Below are 22,893 nucleotides of genomic sequence, written 5' to 3' on the forward strand. Positions count from 1 at the left end.
CTTTTCTTGCTCTCTTTTCCTTTTGTTTGTCTGTTCCCTCAGAGTCTCGTTCTCCCTTTTTTGCATGCTAACATCCAATTTCATTCGATTACACTCTCACCCTATCTATTATCTAGAACTTCTGTATATTCTTTTCTTATCCCATTAACAGCTACATCCTACATCCCTCTGCATCCTCTTTGTCCTCCATTTGGAACTGCAGACCTTATTGCAAATCTGTTTGTTTTAATGAATATAATATTTGAATTCATTCTGTTTCTTATGACAATTTTGTTATTGTACTCATAGGGGTTATTTGGTCTAGGACTGCATAGTTAATGAATTGGGCACTGCTAATATTGATCTCCCCTTAAAGAAAAGGTTTTGGAAACCTATGGGGCCACTACAACCTATAGGGGGAAATCTGTAATACCCTAGATTTGCACTGCTAGAGGGGAAATACATGAACGACATGAAAAAACAAGGGAAGAAAATGATATAAACAAATCTAGATTCCATATTAATAGAATCCAGTGACAATATGTTAGAAGAAATGTCAGAAAAGGACTTCAGATTATACATGATTAAGATGATTCGTGAACCAAAGGATGAGATAAGAGAGCAAATGCAGGCAATGAATGATAATACCAATAAGCTGAAAGAGCACCTGCAAGAAGCAAAAGATCATTTCAACAAAGAGACAGAGATTCTAAAAAAAAAAACAACAACAAAAAAAGAAAATCCTTGAAATGAAGGAAACAATAAACCAAATAAAAAACTCAATGGAAAGCATCACCAAAAGACTAGACCACTTGGAAGACACAACCTCAGACAATGAAGACAAAATATTTAATCTGGAAAATAAAGTTGCCCAAACAGAGAAGATGGTAAGAAATCTTGAACAGAATCTCCAAGAACTATCGGACATCATGAAAACACCAAATTTAAGAATTATTGGGATTGAGAAGGCCCAGAGATACAAACCAAAGGAATGAACAACCTATTCAATGAAATAATATCAGAAAATTTCCCAAACCTGAAGAATGAACTGGAAAATCAAATACAGGAGGCTTACAGTACACCAAATGCACAAAATCACAACAGATCCACACCAAGGCACATTATAATGAAAATGCCTAATATACAAAATAAAGATAGGATTTTGAAGGCTGCGAGAGAAAAGCATCAGATTACATATAGTAGAAAACCAATATGGATATCAGCAGGTCTCTCAGCCCAGACTCTAAAAGCTAGAAGGGTTTAGAACAACATATTTCAAACTCTGAAAGAACATGTTTGCCAACCAAGAATCCTATACCCAGCAAAACTAACCTTCAGATTTGAAGATGAAATAAAATCCTTCCATGATAAACAAAAGTTAAAAGAATTGACAAATAGAAAGTCTGCGCTACAGAATGTTCTCAACAAAATATTCCATGAGGAGGAAATGAAAAACAACAATGTAGGTCAGCAAAGGGAGGAACTACCTTAGAGAAAAACCACTCAAAGGAGAAACCAAGCCAACTGAAAAACCAAAAGTAAGCCCAAATGACTGGGAATATAAATCATATCTCAATAATAATCCTGAATGGTAATGGCCTAAACTCATCAATCAAAAGACATAGACTGGCAGAATGGATTAAAAAGAAAGACCCAACTACATGCTGCCTGCAAGAGACTCATCTCAGAGAAAAAGACATCCACAGACTATAGGTGAAAGGATGGGGAAAAAAACTACCATGCACATGGACTCAGTACAAAAGCGGGCGTTTCCATCCTTATATCAGATAAAGTAGACTTCAAGTCAATGATGTACCTTACAGCAATAGAGCAAGCAATCATGAAATTCATCTGGAAGAATAAGAAATCCAGAATAGCTAAAGCAATCCTTCACAGGAAGAATGAAACAGGGAGTATCCCAATACCAGAACTTCAACTATACTACAGAGCAATAGTAACAAAAACGGCATGGTATTGGCACCAAAATAGAAAGGTAGATCAATGGTACAGAATAGAGGACATGGACACAAACCCAAATAAATACAATTTTCTCATACTAGACAAAGGTGCCAAATATATGCAATGGAGAAAAGACAGCCTCTTCAACAAATGGTGCTGGGAAAACTGGAAATCCATATGCAACAGAATGAAACTAAACCCCTCTCTCTCACCCTGCACAAAACTCAACTCAAAATGGATCAAGGACCTCGGAATCAGACCAGAGACCCTACATCTTATAGAACAAAAAGTAGGTCCAAATCTTCACCTTGTTGGCTTAGGATCAGACGTCCTTAACAGGACTCCCATAGCACAAGAAATAAAAGCAAGAATCAATAACTGGGACAGATTCAAACTAAATAGCTTTCTCTCAGCAAAGGAAACTATCAGCAATGTGAAGAAAGAACCTACAGAGTGGGAGAAAATTTTTGTCACTCATACTTCAGATAGAGCACTAATTCCAGAATACATAAAGAACTCAAAAAACTCTACACCAAGAATACAAATAACCCAATCAATAAGTGGGCTAAGGATATGAACAGACGCTTCACAGAAGAAGATCTACAAGCAATCAACAAACATGAAAAAATGTTCACCATCTTTAGTAATAAGAGAAATGCAAATCAAAACTACACTAAGATTCCATCTCACCCCAATTAGAATGGTGATTATCAAGAATACAAGCAACAACAGGTGTTGGCGAGCATGTGGGGAGAAAGGTACACTCATACATTGCTGGTGGGGCTGCAAATTAGTGCAGCCACTCTGGAAAGCAGTGTGGAGACTCCTTAGAACACTTGGAATGGAACCACCATTTGACCCAGCTATCCCACTCCTTGGCCTCTACCCAAAGGACTTAAAATCAGCATATTAGAGAGATACAGCCAAATCAATGTTTATAGTTGCTCAGTTCACAATAGCCAGATTGTGGAACCAACCTAGATGTCCTTCAATGGATGAATGGATAAAGAAACTGTGGTATATATATACAATGGAATATTACTCAGTCATAAAGAATAATAAAATTATGGCATTTGCAGGCAAATGGATGAAATTGGAGAATATCATGCTAAATGAGATAAGCCAATCTCAAAAAACAAAGGATGAATGATCTAGCTGATAAGCGGATGATGACACATAATGGGTGGGTTGGGGGGCAAAAATGGAGGAAGAAGGAACTGTATAGAGGGAAAAGAGGGGTGGGAGGGGTGGGGGGAAGGAAAAATAACAGAATGAATCAAACATTATTACCCTTCGTAAATGTATGATTACGCAAATGGTATGCTGTTATTCCATGTACAAACAGAAACATGTATCCCATTTGTTTACAATAAAATAAATTTAAAAAATAAACAGTGGAGGAAAAAAAAACAAGAAATGTACTTTGTCATATAATGACTCCAGCCCCAGTATATCATAAGGAAAGGCCAAAAAGAGTATGTTTGGAACTCTGACACAATAAATCAAAAGCTAGCACAGTTAACATGTGTAGACCCTTCTTGCCCTGATCAAATTGTTCATTCTTAAAAGATTATGGTCTGGGTGCCAGAATCTCAAGATCCTGAAGCTTCTTTTTTAGATAGCCCACATTCTGTTACGAACTTTAGAAACTCGTTTACCCCATCAATATGTACAACTACAATTTACCAATATTTTTAAATTGGAAAAAAATCTGGAACTTAACAATTATGAAAACTTCTCAAAAATTAAAAGTCAACATTATTGAGAACTAAAAACAAAAACAAAAAACTCTTATTTAACACACTGTGAATGAAAATTTTCCCAGTGACCAGAAAACCATGATTTAAAATTGCCACAATAGAGGGAAATGAGGGTAGGGGCATGGGCAGGGGAAGGAAAGACAGTAGAATGAGACAAAAAACATCACCCTATGTACATATATGAGTACACAAATGCACAAATGGTATAAATCCACAGTATGTACAAAGAAATGAAAAGTTGTATTCTATTTGTCTAATGAATCAAAATGCATTCTGTAAAAATAAAAAAATTTTTTTAAATAGAAAAAATCATAAACACATGTTAAATGTTCACCAATCCACTTAGTAAACTACTATGGGAAAGAACAAGCCCAAATAACCCATCAGACTTTAAAATTAGATCTCAAGATTAACATCATATTGTCAGGCGCCGTGGCATAGGCCTGTAATCCCAGCATCTAGGGAGGCTAAGGCAGGAGGATCTCAAGTTCAAAACCAGTCTCAGCAAAAGCAAGATACTAAGCAACACAGTGAGGCCCTGTCTCTAAATAAAATACAAAATAGGGCTGGGGATGTGGCTCAGTGGTCAAGTGCTCCTGAGTTTAAAAAAAAAAAAAGATTAAATCATGTTTGTCCCTCTGACCAACTCTGCTGACTTACACATTGAGCAAAGTATCAAAAATGGTAACAATGAGTATATATGCCTCCTCAAGGAAATCGTCTCAGATTTTGACTCCATGAGTGCCCATCCTGCCCTTCTCCTCTTGGCACAAAGCTAGCCTATTCTAATTACATCCCAGGATAAGTTGCATAAATCAAAGAGAAGATAAAGAGTTATTCTAGACGGCTACACTTTTCCAGATAAGCCCCTCCCCATAACCATCTATAACTACTGTGTCTGAGGGGTAAGGTGGCTCCTGGGAAAACATCTGTAAGTTCACAGGATAGGACAAGTCAAACAAGATCCTAAGGCGCCTCTGATTAGCTACCCTCAAATTCAGATTCAGTAAACATTTATTGGGTAACAGGTAAACAAGGGAAAATGTTTTTTATATTCATGTTCAACCACCCTAGGAGACTAGCAATTTTATTTCAATGTTGTTTGTGGAAACTTGGGCTTGGAAAGCTATAGAGTTTATCCAGGATCACGTGGCACAAAAGAGGTAGGGAAAAAAAGTGTTTTTAGGAAAGAAGAAAAAAGGAAAGAAAGCTGTATGGCAATATTTCACTCTACCTCCAGGTCTTCCTCTGCAAAAGGGAGGCTTATGAGAAATACTGTATGTGGAGGGTGTGGAAGGCCTCTAATGAGGGCTCAATGAGGGTTTGCTAGAGTATAATAGCAACTGATGAGATTCTACCTGGAAATAGTACTAAATGGTAATAAAAAATTACTATAACAAAATTTTGCAAAAAGAAAGAAATAGATCTCAGGATAATAACTGAGATCTTATATAATTGGTCTTACCAAAACTAGTCACTCAGTGAATTTCAAATAGCTTAAAACTTGGGGCAGACAAGGAAAATCCTAACCTTTGTTCTGCCACATACCATCTATGTTCCCTTCAGCATCTTTAAGTTTTAGTTTACTCAACTAATGAAGGTGGTAATGTTTCACAAGGCTATTGTAAGAATTAGTTAAAATAAAACTAATTTGTAATATCTATTATTCCCCAGAACATGATAGGTACTGAGCATAAATAAAATTCTTATTATTTATTTTTAAACATTAACTTTAATTTATAAGCATTTGTAAAATGGTTCAAAAGCATTTAAAAACAATGTTGTTAAGTATTTAGAACTATATTACACAAAAGCGCACTAAGTACTTTGATTTCAAATTCCATGATAATTTTTATACATTAATCATTTCTTAAAATTAACAGAAACATTTTTATAGCTACAAGCCTTTCTTTTGATAAGAAAGATGTAAACTTTATCCACATAAGCTCTTTAAAACTTAAAATTTTAGGTGTCATTAGTAAGTGGCAGGGAATATTAATCCATCAAAGTTCAGTAGAGACAAATTGTATCTAACCTAGTAGTATCCTTAATTCTTTACCACAAAATTTTCAATAATATCAGTAACAATGGAATATCTTCTTTCAACTTTTGTTGCTACTGATTCTTAGTTTGAATATTATAAGACAAGATGAGAAGAGGAAAATTAAGTGTAAACAAAAATTTAGTCTTACTAGTTAAAATATGAACAAATCAAAAATTTAAAAAGGAAATCAGAAGACTTCTAGATGACTAAACCCTGGCTGACCCTGTTTACTTAATGATTGACCTTGAGAAACATGAATACTGAATGCATTATTTCTCTTCTCCCTCTGCAAATAAAATAACTACGGTAACATTTGGATTCACTCTGCTCACAAAAAAAAACATTAAAAAATTAATCAAAATTTATAATGCTTAGATCCCTTTGGATAAAAGATTGTTATTTTTTTAAACTTTGACTAATTTAAGGAATAGTTTTTTCAGTTTCAATTCGAAAAAGAAACCCACTATTTAAAACATGTGAAACTATACTATAATAAAACTCAGGGGAAAAAAATCAGATTTATGCTCTCCAGCTTCATCATAGAAATGTTCTTACAGAAAAGCCAGGATCAACTTTAGGGATACAGGCAACACAAGAACAGACAGGTAAGTCAAATCAGACTAAGAATGAAATGTTCAAAGTAGAATCTGGAATCCAGTGAGAAATGTACAGCAGGAATATACGAAAGACAAAAGATCAAAGAAGGCTATGGACCACAAATCAGGGCAATGAAGCAAGACATGAAAGATCACTTCTGTGAGTTATAAAGACAACAAATCAACAAAATAATGTAATCTGGATAATTACCATAAGTCTTCCAACACAAAACATACATCACAGGGAACAAACAATATCTCAATACTGAAGTCACACAATTTTTTTACAACAAAAAATATACATATATTTTATTGATATATATAAAATTAGAAGTACAGTCTTTAAAATAGAAAAAAAGGATTTAGAATGTTGTCTAAAAGAAAAAAATAATACCTTTGATATGTAATATATATGCCAATTACCCTGATAGTTTTACTGTGTATATATATATATGCATAAACATATGTATTAAAGTAGCACACTGTACACCATAAATATACACAATTATATATCAATTAAAATGCTTTAAGTGAAATAATAAAAAAATGCAGTTCCTCAAAAATATGGAGAAGAAAAAAGAAAGTGAACTATGTAGTCACCATGTTGCATAAGAAATCTTTTAATATCAAAAAATAAATTATGGGCCTCTTCACATACCTGTATTACATTTACTTGTTTACAATGCTGGAAAGAAATATCCTTACTTTGTGTGAACTTCAAGTGTACCCCTCATGGTTGTAAACAGCTTTTACTTGAAAAGGCGTTTGGAGCCAGTTACTAAGAAGGCCTAACATGACCATACCTTTCTTCATGGACCAGGCATGACTGTCCATGCTTACCAAGAGTTCTCTGGTTTCTTTTCTCTTCTCAGACTCATACTACACAGATCACCGTTATCTCCAGTGTTGACCTACACACTCACTGTTCCTACGAGATGATGCTGCCAGAATCAGTAGCTACTGTATGCTCTCCCAAGTTTCAGGAGTGAGTACACAGGACTTGGTTCTGGGTGTTATAGGGAGGCAGGAGCAAGGAAAGTCTCAGCGCAAAAGGTCTTTATACTTGAGACTTGTTCTTTAGAAAATATAGAGATTTTAGCATTAACTGGCTGCTATCTAAAATGATTCTTGAAAGCCCCAAATTCTGATAAACCTATGTTGCTTGTTTTAAAAGATATATAAGCAATAGTTTTGTTGCTTTTCTAGAAGCCAGGCGCAGCGGCCCATGCCTGTAATCCCAGCAACTTGGAAAGCTATGACAGGAGGACTGATCCTCAGCAACTTAGTGAGAACCTGTCTAAAAAACAAAAACAAAGAAAAGAGCTGGGGATGTAGTTCAGTGGTAAAGCAACCCTAGGTTCAATTCCCAGTATCAAAAAATTTAAAAAAAAAAAAAATTTTTTAAGTCCACCAGAAATTTAGAGTATTTGACTTCAAGTGAAGGGAGTTCCAAGAGTTCAATGTTGTAGTAAAGAATTTCAAATTTATGTTAAGTGGGTGGAGCTCAGTGGTAAAGCACTTACATGCATGCGTGAGGCCCTGAGTACCATCCCTGCCACCACACACACAAAGAGAAGTTCAAAGTCAAACTCATCATGTCAGTGTTAGCTCTTTTTCATTCCAAATACTGTTATTTACTATGAATTCTCCCAACAAAACCAATGCAGTGGCACTGACGAATCATTCCATAACTATGCTTCCTTCACCAGACAAGAGACTTGTAAGCCAGCATACTACAGAAGCTGTCTCAAAATGACCTCCATTCTACTATGTATTAGAGTGCAAGGCTGGTCCTGTGTGTGTGTGTGTGTGTGCACGAGAGAGAGAGAGAGAGAGAGAGAGAGAGAGAGAGGTGCACGCTGAGGAACACCTTTGCTTGACTCCGAATCTGCCTTTCTATTTGAGAACTGGATTCTTTAAATTAACTGACCATGGACTAGAGGAGATTTCTTCGTGTCACCAGAAAGGATTTCATCCACACAGCAAGGATCCACCTGTTTTGTATATGTGTCCAGTGTAGAAGAAATTGGAGCTGTACTTCAAGCAAGGAGGACAGTCGGAGCTGATGAGGTGCACTGTTCTGCCTGGCCCACATGGAAGATCTGCCTTGTCACTTGTCTTTCCAGATCTCTGACTCATAACAGTGCTGAGTATTAGTTAAATCAATAATCAATCCAAGCTCTTCATTTTGTTCTCGAATTTGCTTTAAAAGATCCATAGGAAAAAGTTTTCTTCTGGAGCAAGTTTGGGTTCAAAACTCTTTTGCAAAGGAACTTTGAAAGCAATGAATCAAGTCTCAGACATGCTGTCCAACTGGGAGATAGTCTTTCCACCTTTCCAGAATCCAGTTTCCGCCCTTCCTCTTTGCTGAGGGACGTCCAGAAAAGTCGCGTCCCCAGCCCCAGCCACTGTGGACAGGATGCCATTGGCTCATGTGGGCGTTGAGATGCCGCCCACCCAATGTCAAGCGGGTCAGGGCCATCAGTCTGGAGTCCTTGGTGCCAGAACAAGATGCTGGGTCGGGAGCACATGGGGCAGCTACCCAGAGAGTGCGGGCTGGCGTCACTGCCCCACCACACATGTTTTGAACACTTTCATTCAGAAGCATGAGGCCAGAACTGAATCTAAGGAGAACTCCTGGCTTGGAAGTAATGTAAGAAGATAGAGTACCTACTTTAATTGGCTCTTGAAACAACTAGATTCTCACACCACTTACAATAAGGGAAAAAAACCATAACTAACCAATATCGTGCAACAGTCTGAGGTGACCTGACTGCCACTAGGAACAATTTTTAATTTCTAAATACTATAGATACTTTAGACCATGATGACAAGGTCTCAAAGGCAAATGAAGAATATTCTATTGGATATTAGAGTAAAGGACACCCTTGTCACACAATTCTACAGAACTTCGCTGAACTGTGTCCATGCCCTAGAGCTTTATAGAAGACCTAATTTAAAAGTATTGAACTGGAGCTGGGTGCGGTGGTAGATACCTATAGTCCCAGGTAATCAGGGAACTGAGGCAGGATGATCACTTGAGCCCAGGAGTTCTAAGCCAGCCTGGGTGACATAGAGTTACCCTATTTCAAAAAATTAATTAATTAATTGATGATGATGATGATGATGATGATGATGAAGAAGAAGAAGAAGAAGAGGAGGAGGAAGAAGAACTGGGATATGTGGTAGAGGAAATATCTCAACAACAAAGCATTCAGATTGCTGCTTGGTTACTTTAACTGCACACACTAGCATTCAAAACAATGGCATGACCAATAGGCATAATGTGAAACTCAGAATTGATAATATTTTTATAACCTGCTATCTAGCCAGGAAAGAAGCAAAAAAGCATGTAAGGGTACAGCCAAGAAAGATGCAGTTGTTAAAGATATTACACTAAATAAAAAGCTAAGTGCTTTGCATTGGAACAAAAGGAAGTTGTCTCTAAAGTATCTCAAAAATCTGCAAGGTCACTGCTCCCTTCACAAACTCAGAAGTACAAATGAGCAAAATTTTTTTGAATTCTTTATACATCAAAAATCATCTCAGAAAAGAGCCCTGGAGCACCCAGGGTGCCCTGGAGGGTTGCCTCAGTATCCCCTACCCACCTATCCAGTTTACCTGGAAAAAGGTTCCACGGTCAAAGCAGTGGTTCACAAGGGTCAAGGTGCAACTCATGCTAGTGGAAGTCTGTGGCACAGCCCACATGATGCTGCTTTTGCAGGCTTGCAGAATGCAAGAGTTAAGTGGTCACAGCTACTTCCACAGATATTTCGGAGGAAATCTTGGGAAGCTAGGCAATGGGCTATTGAATCAGAATTTTTGCAGGGAGTCCTGGATGGGGTAACCTGTAATGGAGCTGCTGGAATGAACCTGCAACTGACAGCCAGTAGGCAGAGGTACTAGTAATGTGCAACACCCATCAGGGCAAGCTGCAAGCAGAGAGTAAAATAAGCCTCTGAGAGTAGACATGTGGACTGCTACCAGCAAAGCTGAAAGGGCGGGGTTGCCCAAATTCTTTGGGACCACATCCCGGCCTCAGTTTGCCCCAGATATTAGACATGAAGCTACAGAATTTAATGTTTGTCCTGCTAGGTTTCAGTCTTGCTTTGAGCCAATTCCTCGTTCCTATTTCCCTATTCACCTCTTTTGGAATAGGTATATTTATCCTGTACCTTTCCCAACATTGGAAATATGTAATTTGTTTTGTTTAATTTTTCTCCCACCAGGGATAACAGATAAGACTGTGCTTGGACTTCAGAGCAATACTGACAAAAACTAGGACTTTGGGATTCTTGGGGATAGAATGAACACATTTTGCACTGAGGGGTGAATATGAACCCTTGGAGGACATGGGCAGAATGCTATGGTTTGGGTGTAGATTCAGTGTCCTCCAAGAGTTCATTATGTTAAAGGTAAGGTCCCCAGGGTGGCAGTATTATAAAGTACTGTGGATCTTTAAAAGGTTAAGATCTAGTGGGAGGTCTTCAGATCACCGGGAGCATGCCCTCAAAGGGAATTATGAGATATTCTCTCACCCTCCCCTTCCCCCCCTTCCCCCTAGTTTTAGATATAACTGTTTGTTACTACTTGCATTCAAGACACTGAACCCACAGAGCCTTCTGATCTTGGACTTGAATCTCCAAAATTATGAGCTAACTAAATCTTTTTCAATATATAGTTGCTTTGGGCACTTGTAGAAATACAAAGTTAGGTTTAAATCATTAAGGAAAAAAATACAGACTAAAAGTAACCCTCCATATTTAGCTAACCAGCAATTAATAACTGAAAAAATATACATTCATTTTTAAAATTAAGTTTTAGATTTCAGCTTAAAACTAGATGAAACACAACTGCTCATCTCTGCTCCTTCCCAAAATCTCTATAAAATAGCAGTAATTAAAAACAAATTAATAAATGCTTGTAGCCTAAGAAAAGATCATTTACTTGAAAGCAAACACAAAGCACTTAAAACCCTTAGAAGTTTAAAAGCAGACAAATACTAAAATTTTAGTGTGCAGAGAAGCAAATAAGAGTCAATTCCCACCAAAATAAATAAATAAATAAATAAAAACCCCTAGAAAATCTTGGGAATTGAGGGTACCAGGTTGTTTAGAAGGCCTTGGATATGCTATGAACCTGGAGGGAGGGCGGAAATTATTTGACACTCTTCAAGAAAAGTAGAATGCTACCGTTCTTCCTCCGTCCTGCCCAACAAGATAAAATTAGATATCCTTCCATCCTCACACTATCTGAAAACTGCAGTCACCCCTTGAAAACTTGGCCCAGGCATAAGAACAGAGGCAAGTACCAAAGAGAAAACAGATCCTAACCCCTACCGCTTAAACAATAAGATAAAGTTTCTAAATCCCCAAGTAAAATACTGAAGGATTAGTTCTCAAAATACTTATTTGAGAAGAAAAATGACTTAAGGACAGTGATATCTGGACTGGGACAGAGCAGAAGAATCTAATGAAATGTAGGTATCAGGTATCGGGGAGAAACCTTTCCCTCCGTGTCCTCATACCTGCATAACCAAGGTTCATGAGTCACTTAAGCAAAGCCTCTAGGACAAAACACAGAGACCAAAACAAAGAAAGAGGTGAAGACAAGAGAGAAAGGATACTCAGAGAAGAAAGAGCTTCAAAGAGAAAAGCAGACTTACATCCACCAAGTCAGAATAAAGTAGAAAGAAAAAATACTCTTGGAAAATGGAAGAGCAGGAACAAAAATCTAATTGAAGGTTTGAGAGATATTATTGCCTATATATCCCAGGAAAAAGAGATAAAAGATAAGATGCATAAAAGGTAGGGGACAAAGGGTAAATTTACAGAATCAGCCTAGATAGGAGTGTCCACCTTGCAAGTAACAGGAGGTCTAAGAAAAAAATACTAAAATTAAAGGGAAAAATGCTGAAAATGTAAAAACATTAGTTTCCTTATTAAAAAAGTCCAATAAATATTCAGCATAATGAACAACAAATGAGGGGGGGAAATAATACATACCCAAAAGTATAATACTTAAAATATCAGAATCCTAGATATAAAAGTAGCCTAAAAGCTCTCAGAAACAAAGGATCAAAATCCAGAATGTCATTAAATTATTTATGCAATAGCAAATGAAGTAATGCCTTGAAATGTATGAAAACAAATAACTTTCAACCTAAAATTCTATACCCAAATTATCAATCAAGTATTAGAGCAAAATAAAGATATTTTCAGACATCTAAGCTCTCAAAACAAATTTAACCTTCCATCACTTTTTCTCAACAAACTCCTAGATGAATTTCTCCACAAAAACTTAGAAAACTGACCAAGAAAAAGGATTAAATGGGACCTAGGAAATAGAGTTTTCAACACAAAAAAGAGACAAAAGTCAATTTCATTCGAATATTTCAGATCTTGGTATTGGTACTTCCTTTCATAAGTTGACAAGAGTATATATACTTGTATGACCACTATTCAGATAAATAAAACCTTAAAAGCATCCCAAAACCCACTTGTATATTCTCACCAGTCATCAATATACACACCCTTAAAAATATAACCACTGTCAGACCTGGTGACACACATCTGAATTCAGAGCCTGAGGCAGGAGGATTGCAGCTGGAGGCCAACCTGGGCAACTTAGCATAACCCTATCTCAAAATAATTTTTTTAAAGGGGTGGTTCTGAAAACTACTCTTTTTTTTTTTTTTTTTGGTATTTATATGTACAGTCAGCTTTAGTAGATAGTGCCAAAGGACTTCCATAGTGGCAATCCCATTTTCTCCCCTATAAGCACATATGAAAATATCAGTGTTTTAAACTTTAGTCATTCTAGTAATTGTTTAGGGGTATCTCACTATGGTTTTAATATGCATTTCCCTAATGACTAATAAACATATTTCTGTACATCTGACCACTATGATATCTATTTTGTGCAGAGCCTATTAGTCCTGCCTATTCTTCTACTGAATTATCTTTTAATTTTTGATTTATAGTAGGCCCTTAGATACTCTGAATACACATACTCTGTCAAATATCTCACACTGTGAGACTTGCCTTTTCCTTCTTCATATCTTTTGAAAAACAGAAGATATTCATTTTAATAAAACAACATCATTTTTTTTCTTCACGTTTAGTGCTTTTTGGAGTCTTACAAAAGTCTCTTCTAATCCATAAACATGGTATATCCCTCCATTTATTTAGATTTTCTTTCATTTCTACCAGTGTTTATATTTTTAATGTAAGTATATTATACTTTTTCATTAGATTTATTCCTTGGCATTTGGTGATTTTTAGTACTACTCTAAATAGTATTGTTTCTTTAGTTTATCTTCTAATTCTTTTGCAAACATATAAAAATATATTTTTAAAATACTGACATTTTAGCCATCACACCTACTAAATTCCCTTTTTTATTTTTGTAGTTTTTTAATGGGTCTTATTGGATGTTTCATACATATCTACAAATGAAGGTTTTAATTTTTCCTTTCCATTCTTTATTCTTCTTATCTTATTCAATAGGCACCATGATAGCAAGTAACAATGTCTCATTTTTTAGTGTGAAATTTATTTTTCACAACTGAATATTCACAATTGGATACTTTATAACAGATGTTTGCTATAATTCTTCATCAGGTTAAGAAAATTACCTTCTATTCTTATTTTGAGTTTTTAACATGAGGGAATGCAGATTTATGCATCTGTTTTAAGAAATTTTTAAGTAAGTGCTGCACTCCCTTTCCGAAAAGTGTACTCTTAAATTTATTTGGTCTGTGGGTCATGGCAGATTGCACTTCCTCTTATACCATCTTAACAGTACCCCAACTGTATCAGAGCTCCACTTTCATATGCATTATCTCCATGCCCACATCATAACAGTTCCTCTCCACTATATAATATGAGATGACTTCTACTCATGCTGAACTGCCATACTGGACTAAGCAAGTTATTTCCCATGGTATTAATTTTGTTTTTGTTAATGCTCTTATTTTGCATGATTTCTCCCTAATTTTATTTGTCCCATAAATCTTGTTGAATCCTGTGCACAATTTTGAAGAACATGATATATTTCAAGAATGCATTAATTTTATAGTATAAGTAACCATATATGCCACAGAAGAGGACAGTAGTAAAGCCAAACTTCACCAGGGTATACTTTTAACCCAATTATAGCTAAAGACACCTAGTCAAAACCCCAAAATGAACTTTTTACGATTCATTCAAAATGCAGATAGTATGGGTAGAATATTTGTAGGAAATCAGAAATAATCCTTTGACACAGTATGTAAAAATCATGTTCTAACAGCTGGGTGTGATGGAACATGCCTGTAATCCCAGTGGCTCAAGAGGCTGAGGCAGGAGGACCACGCGTTCAAAGCTAGCCTCAGCAATTTAGTGAGATCCTAAGCAATTCAGCAAGACCCTGTCTCTACATAAAATATTAAAAAGGGCTGGGATGTAGTTCTGTGGTAAAGCACCCCTGGATTTAATCCCTGGTACCAAAAAATATATATCATGTTCTGACAATCAACAATTAATTATATAATTAGTACAACTAGATTAAAGGAGAAAAACCCTCAAATCTTAGTTCTGAACATAGATCAAGAAGCATTTATAACAGTATTTATTAATGTGATCAATTATGACCTCAAAAAGATTGCTTAGCCAGGCTCCGTGGCACACGCCTGTAATCCCAGCAGCTCAGGAGAATTGAGAGTTCAAAGCCAGCCTCAGCAAAAGCAAAGTGCTAAGCAACTCAGTGAGACCCTATCTCTAAATAAAATACAAAAAATAGGTTGTGGATGTGGCTCAGTGGTTGAGTACCCTTGAATTCAATCCCAGTAATGCCCCCCAAAAAAGACTGCTTATAATCTAACACAAAATAAACACATACAATGTTGTCAGAATTATTTATGTGCTTTACAGCCCCACACTTACCTTCACATTTTTCAAGAATCTGGACTGTTTCTCCTATTTCTAAGATTAATCCTTGAGGAACAGATCCCCGAAAGCTGCATATCACTAGAAAAGCAAGAATAAACACATCAATTAGCATTTTTAAATAAAGGTTAGGGTCAACTGAATTAAGCACCAAGGTTTCTTCAATATACACTCTCCCTTCCTTACTAATTCCTCTTTCTAATGCATGAGGCTCTTCCAACTTAGTTACTATGTTTTGAAATATTAATTTAAGTAGTTCAGGACAATGACTTTATTATACATTGTAGCAAAATTATTCCTGATGGTATGTGCATATATGCAGGTATGAAAACATTTCTATAAACAGATTCTCCCTAAGTATGACCTATATTCATTTATACTTTATGGGCAAGTATATATCCATTATTTTTTTTAAATTATCATTGGGAACATCTTATCTCCTATAGACATTTTAAAATGTATTTTTAAAGAATCATAAAATAAACAACTATATATTAAGAAATTAAATTCTCATTAAGAAAAATGAACAGAAATTAATGAAATAGAAAGCAAATATACAACAGAAAACAGCTATAAATAATAAAAATTTTTGTTTTCATTTTTATAAAACTGACAAACTGATTTCAAAATCTATATGAGAATATAAATAATAAAGAATAGCCATGTCACGGTCTTAAAAAAATTTTACACTACCATCTATCAAGCATTATGATCTAAAATTTAGTTATCTGAAAATACTGACAGCTGATGAGGAGGGGGAGTATGACATTAACAAAACACTGAAAACTTTATAAAATGGTGCTATAAAAAACTTATCAACAAATTGGAAATTTTAGAAAAGATGAACAAATTTATAAAGACAAAACATAAAAACTGGTGAAGAAGTTAAAAACTCAAGTCTTAGTTTAAAGTTAACATGTAATTAAAATCTTCTCACAAAGGAAATGCCAGATCCTGATGGATTTACCAGTGAATTTATCAATATTTAAAGAAATAACACCAATCACAAACTCATCCAAAGACAGGAGAAATGAATTTCATTTTCGACAGTATAACAGCAAAAGTTGACATGAACATTCTAAGAAAGAAAAAATACAGTCCAATGTCTCCCAAGAACATAAATGTAAAAATATTTTTTAAGAAATAAAAATTTAATCACATCCAACTATGTATAAAAGGATGCATCATGACCAAAGTGGGTCTATTCTAGAATGCAAGATTGGTTTAATAATATAGGGAAAATATCATATGACTATTTCTGTAGAGGAAAAATAGCATTTGATAAATTCAATATTCACTCTTGACAAAAACTCAAAATACTAAGAATAGACAGGAACTTCCTTAATCCAATAAAGGGTAGCTACAAGCTGTCTATAGCTAACATGAACATTTTGTCACTAAGGTTAGGAATAAGAACAGGATATATACACTATTACCATTTCTATTCAACATTGTACTACCAGGCCAGTCAGTGCAAGTAAGGCAAAAATGGAATAAAAGGTATAATGATTCAAAATGAAGAAATAAAACTGTCATTATCTACAGGTCTGATTATGTGCACAAAAAATCCAAAAGAATCTGGACACTCATAACAAATATATGAAGATAGCAAGGTCACTAGATACCAGGTAATTTTTTTAAGTCTATATACTAAAAATTACAAAATGAAACATTTTCCAATATGCCATTTATATCAATACCAAAAATGCCAAGTAGCTAGAAATACATCTCTTGAGTTATATAAAAGAATTCTACACAAAATATTATAACATTAGAGATATTAAAAGGCTAACGAATGAAAGAATACATCATATTGATGAACCAGAAAATTCAATCCCATAAAAATATGAATTCCCCCCAAATTGGTCATTAGATTCTATGCAATCCCACCCAATCTTTGGATTTGCTGAACTGGTCCCTTTACTGTAGAATGCAAAGAGAGTATCAGTTCCAGAGTCTCAAATCCTTGCAAGCACCCACAAATTAACAATGAGACATATCTACAAATGCAAAAGTCAAAAGTATGTAACTCTAAGTTGAGTAAAACAACAATAAAATGCATGAATGCTTGAGAATTTTACATCACCAGTTAGTTCTAACAAATTCTTTATTGAGGCCTTTGCTATTAAATTTCAGTCCCAAGAGTATTTATAACTCATATCTCCTTAACCTTTGTCAATGACTGAAGAGATCATTAAAACTAACAACAGCCTTCATTGTTTTAAATTGGCCCTTGACTTCCCACCACACACAAAAATTAAGAGCTATATATAAAATTCTTGAGGAAAAATAGGAATAGAAACTATACAACCTTGAATAAGAGCATGGTTTCTTAGGTGTAATACCAAGAGGTATTAAAATTAAAAATTGTTCTACAAAGGATAACATCAAGAAAGTTTAAAAAAAATAAAGACCCAAGGAATAGCAAAAATACCAGTAAATAATATATTTCATAAGAGAATTATATCCAGAATATATAAAGAACTTTAATAACAATCAAAAGACAATTTTAAAACAAAGGATCTTAACAGACACTTCTTCCAAAGGTGATATACAATGAACGATGACACATGAAAAGATGTTCAACATCATTAGCCATTAATCAAAACCACAAGAAACCACTTCATAACTACCAGGGTGACTATAATCAAAAAGATTAACAACAAAAGTATAAGTTGTTATGGTTCAGATTTGAGGTATTCCCCAAAAGCTCCTAAGGCAGGAGGCAAAATTATTTTCAGAGCTATAATCCAATCAGTGAATTAACCCATTTGATGGATTAATAATTTGAAAGAACTATTGTACTGAGTGATTACTGTAGACAGGTAAGGTGTGGCCAGAGGAGGTAGATCACTGGGGTGTGCCTTGAGAATTATATATTTTGTCCCTGGCTCCTCAAGCTCTCTTTTCTTCCTGGCTGCCCTGAACAGAGCAACTTTCCTCTGCCATACCATTCTGCCTCACCTCAGACCCAAAGCAAGAGTTGACCAATCAAGAACTGAGAACTCTGACACTGCGATCCCAAAATAAACTTTTCATCCTCTAAGTTTTTCTTGTCAGGTATTTTGATCACAGCAACAAAAATCTGACTAACAAGAGAAGATGTGTTGCTGTTGGGAATTTAAAACTCTAAAACTCTACACCTATTAAACTCTAACACCCCATTTCACTCTCCCACTAGCCCTGACAACCATTTTTCTATTTTCTGTCTCAGATTTTGAGTTCTCTAGGAAAATCGTAATAGTGGAAACATAAAAAACTTTCCTCTTGTGAATGATTTCATTTATTTAGCATATTGTCTTCAAGATTCACAAATGTAACGTGTCAAAATTTTCTTCCTTTTTAAGACAGGATAATATTCCACTGCATGCATATGTCACATTTTGTGTGTGTGTGTGTGTGTGTGTGTGTGTGGTGCTGGGGATTGAACCCAGGGCCTTGTGCATGCGAGGCAAGCACTCTATCAACTGAGCTATATATCCCCAGCATATGTCACATTTTGTTTACCCATTCATCTGTCAATAGATACTTGGGGTTGCTTTCAGTTTGGCTATTATATATAGTGTATCTCCTGAAGAAAACATTTTGGCAGTTCTTCAAAAAACTGAACATAACTACCATTTAACCCAGCTTTTCCACTCCTAGGTATATGCCCAAGCAAACTGAAAACATATACTCACACAAAAAGTTGTACACAAATGTGCAAAAAATAATCATTCATAATAGCTATTATGGTTTAGATATGAGGTGTCCCTCAAAAGCGTATATGTGAGACAATGCAAGAAACATCAGAAAAGATTAGGTTATGAGAGTCTTAACCTAATCAGTGAATTAATCCACTCATGAGATAAACTGGGTAGTAACCATAGGTAAGAAGGGTGTGGCAGGAGGAGGTGATATGCTGGGGGGAGCATCTGTGGTGAGGGGAATTGGTTCATTCTCTCACACTCTCTCTCGCTCTCTTCTCCACTTCCTGTTTGTCATGTATTGAGCTGCTTTTCTGCTCCATGCCCTTCCACCATTATATTCTGCCTTACCTTGGGTCCAGGGCAAAAGAGTCAGCTGAATACAGACTGAGACCTCTGAAACCATAAGCCTCATATAAACTTTTCCTACTCTGAAATTGTTCTTGTCACATCCTTTGGTCACAGTGGCAAAAAAAGCTGACTAAAACAATAACCAAACAATGGAAACAAACTACATGTCCAACAACCGATGAATGGATGAATAAAATGTTCTGTTACTTCTACAATGGAATATTATTCACCCAGAAAAAGAAAGAGTAGTGTTACACATAAGAAGATGAATAAACACTGAAAATCTATGCTAAGTTAAAGAAGGCAGACATGAAAGGCTACATTTTGTATGATTGCACATACAAAACGTACAGAACAGGCAAATACATGCACAGAAAGTATATTAGTGATTGTTAGTGACTTTCAGGGCACAGGAGAAGAATCATTCTAAGGTGATAACAGTGTTCTGGAATTAGATAAAGGTGATGGCTCATATAACCTTTTGGATCTACTACAAAACAATAAATTTATATGCTTTTTTTAAAAAGGCAAAAGAATTCAAATGGTTTTCTTTGACATCGACAAGATAATTACTAATACTGCTCAGTCATACTCATATGAAATGAGTGTATGAGTTGAGATATCATTAATTCAACATAACCTAAAGTGATTTCCATTAGATACGTTATAACTAATAGTGGTAAAAATATAAAAGGAACAGAAAAAGGATTGGTTAGGCAAATTTAAAAGGCTTATGAAAATGTAAGATGTTTAAAACCTATGATATTATTCATCGGCAAGTACTCAGCAGAAATTATTTGACTCTGATCAACCATTAATCAACAATAAATTTCATTTGCTCTTAAGAATTTAACCATTTGAGCCATAGGCAGTGGCGCACATCTGTAATCCCAGTCACTTTGGAGGCTGAGGCAGGAGGATGGAGAGTTCGAAGCCAGCCTCAGCAAAAGCAAAGCGCTAAGCAACTCAGTGAGACCCTGTCTCTAAATAAAAGACAAAAAATAGGGCTCAGGATATGACTCAGGGTCAAGTGCCTCTGAGTTTAATCCCCAGTACCCTTCCCCATCAAAAAAAAAAAAAAGATTTAACTACCAAAAACAACAAATTTGCCTGGGAATAATACAGATCAGAGAGAACCAAGCCAAAGCCCTACTTCCCCAGCTCCATTGAACTGGCAGTACACAGAACCAGAGGCAGGGAAAAACTGAACACAGGGCAGAGAGAGCCCAGTTCTTGAGAAGCCAAAAAACCGCAGTATTCCCCCATAAAACTGAACCTGTGAAGTACTGACTCCCCCTTCCCACAGTGGTAAGCTGAGAGTAGTGGGATACAGTCCTAGAAGAGCATTGATTCATTAACACTGGGAAACTCCTCCACATAATAACACACACCTGGAGTAAAACCAGCTCAAATCCCTGACCCTGGGAGCTTCATTTGCAGCAACTTATCTCACAGATCCCAAAGACAATACCCAGGAAGTCAAGTTGCAAGCATCATCTACAGCTCCTCACACCAGCTGCTGAGATGGGAAGCTGATAAACAGAAAGGCAGTTTGGCACAGACAGTGGGAAAAACTCTCACTGACTATTTTGCTATTTTGGTTTTGGTTTTGTTGTTTTGATTTGGTTTTGAACGTGTACTGATTGACAAATGATGGAAATTTATACATTTATACACCATACATATTTGTTTCTGCTTTTTTGTAGTTTTTAGCATTTCTTGAAGGTAGTTATTTTTTTATGCTCTGCTTTTCTTTTTTTGAAAGTTAGGTTTTTAATTAGTATATTTTGGATTGACTTTCTATTGATTCTTTCGCAACTTTGTTTTCCTTTTTTACTTCCCTCCTTTTTCTTGCCAAAAGTCAAACCCTATTGTTCTCTCACTCTTCAATTCTTTTACTTCTGTTTTTTGTTCTCCCCACGTATAATCACATCCTACATTGCATCTACACATACCTGGCTCACCTACTGAATCTACAAACTGTTCTTTATTGCACCATCTCTTCTTCTTTTCCCACTCTATCTCTAATTGGATATTATATATATTCATACATCTATATTTTTTTCTCATTTCTACCATTTTATTTGAAGGCAGATATTTTTCATGGATCAATATTTTGAGGACTAAGATGTTTGATTAGTATATATCGATATTGTTCTTGTAAATTTTTATTTCTTGTATTTTTTCATTTTATTGTTCTTTTAACTTTTATTCTATTTTTATTCTTATTTTTGCTTTTTTATATTTTTTCTCATTTATTGGCTTCCCTTGACTCTCTAGCTCTCTTTTCCTCTGTTAATAGCCAATCTCTATTGTCCTCCCCTCCACTCTTTAATTTTTCACCTCTATTTTTTCTCCTCCTCCCTCATAATTATCACATCCTATATCACATCTGTTCTATACCTGGTCATCATGTGAAACTATAAACCTTTATGTAAACTTACTGTTTTTACCATGTACAATAACTGATCATATCATTTCTGAGTACTGTTACTAATCAACATTGTAGATTTCATTGCGAGAGCTATTTGGTATAATGTGGTAAATTATCATCAACAGTTGTATTATTATCTGTCTCCCCCTAAACTGTGAGGTACTGTAAACCTTCAGGGACACTATAATTCCACAAGGCAGAAACCCTACTGCCTCAAAACCATCTGTTAGATGAGTAGACATACAAACAACTTGAAAAAGGAAGAGAACAAATCACCTCAAACAAACCAAAATACATCAAAAACAAAATCCATTAAGACCACAGTGGAAGAAATGTCAGAGAAAGAGTTTAGAATGTTCATAAATTGATCTGCATACTAAAGGACAATGTAAGGATAAAATAGACGATGCAAAAGATCACTTCACTAAAGAGACAGAAATTCCGAAAAAAAAAAAAAAGCAGAAATCCTTGAAATGAAGAAATCAATAAACCAAATCAAAAATTCATTGGAAAGGATCACCAGCAGACTAGGCCACTTGGAAGACAGTCTCAGGCAATGAAGACAAAATATATTTTCTTGAAAATAAAGTTGACCATGGAGAAAAGATGTTAAGAGACCATGAAAAAAAATTACAAGAAATATAGGATGTCATGAAAAGACCAAACTCAAGATTTATCAAGATAGACAAAGGCTTGGAGATATAAACCAAAGGAATACATAATCTTTTCAAGGAAATAAGGTCTGAAAAATTCCCAAACCTCCAGAACAAAATGAAGAATCAAATATGGGAAGCAAACAGGACCCCAAATATACACAATTAAAACAGACCTTCACCAAGGCACATTATTCTGAAAATGCTTAACATCTACAATAAGGATAGAATTCTACAGGCTGCCAGGGGAAAATGTAAAGTCACAATTAGAGGGAAACCAATTCAGAGCTCAACTGATTTTTTTCAACCCAGACACTTAAAGATAGGATACCATGGAATAACATATACTAAGCTCTCAAAGAAAATGGATGCCAACCAAGAATACTATACCCTGAAAAACTAAGCTTCCAGATTTGATGATGAAATAAAAAGCTTCCATGATGAACAAAGTCAAAAGAATTCAAAAAAAAAAATTTCAAAAAAGCCTGTGCTATAAAACATTCT

General features: G+C 35.4%; 1 protein-coding gene across 1 annotated transcript in view; it reads right to left on the reverse strand.

Annotated features, from left to right (window-relative positions):
• Dock3 (dedicator of cytokinesis 3) overlaps positions 1 to 22,893 on the reverse strand; it is a 712,604-nt gene that overhangs the window by 591,409 nt on the left and 98,302 nt on the right. Inside the window, 1 exon segment of the mRNA XM_047563117.1 lies at positions 15,263 to 15,346. Within this exon segment, the coding sequence (XP_047419073.1) occupies positions 15,263 to 15,346 (84 nt within the window).

Source organism: Sciurus carolinensis, chromosome 9 (assembly GCF_902686445.1).
Source record: "Sciurus carolinensis chromosome 9, mSciCar1.2, whole genome shotgun sequence".
NCBI lineage: Eukaryota > Metazoa > Chordata > Mammalia > Rodentia > Sciuridae > Sciurus > Sciurus carolinensis.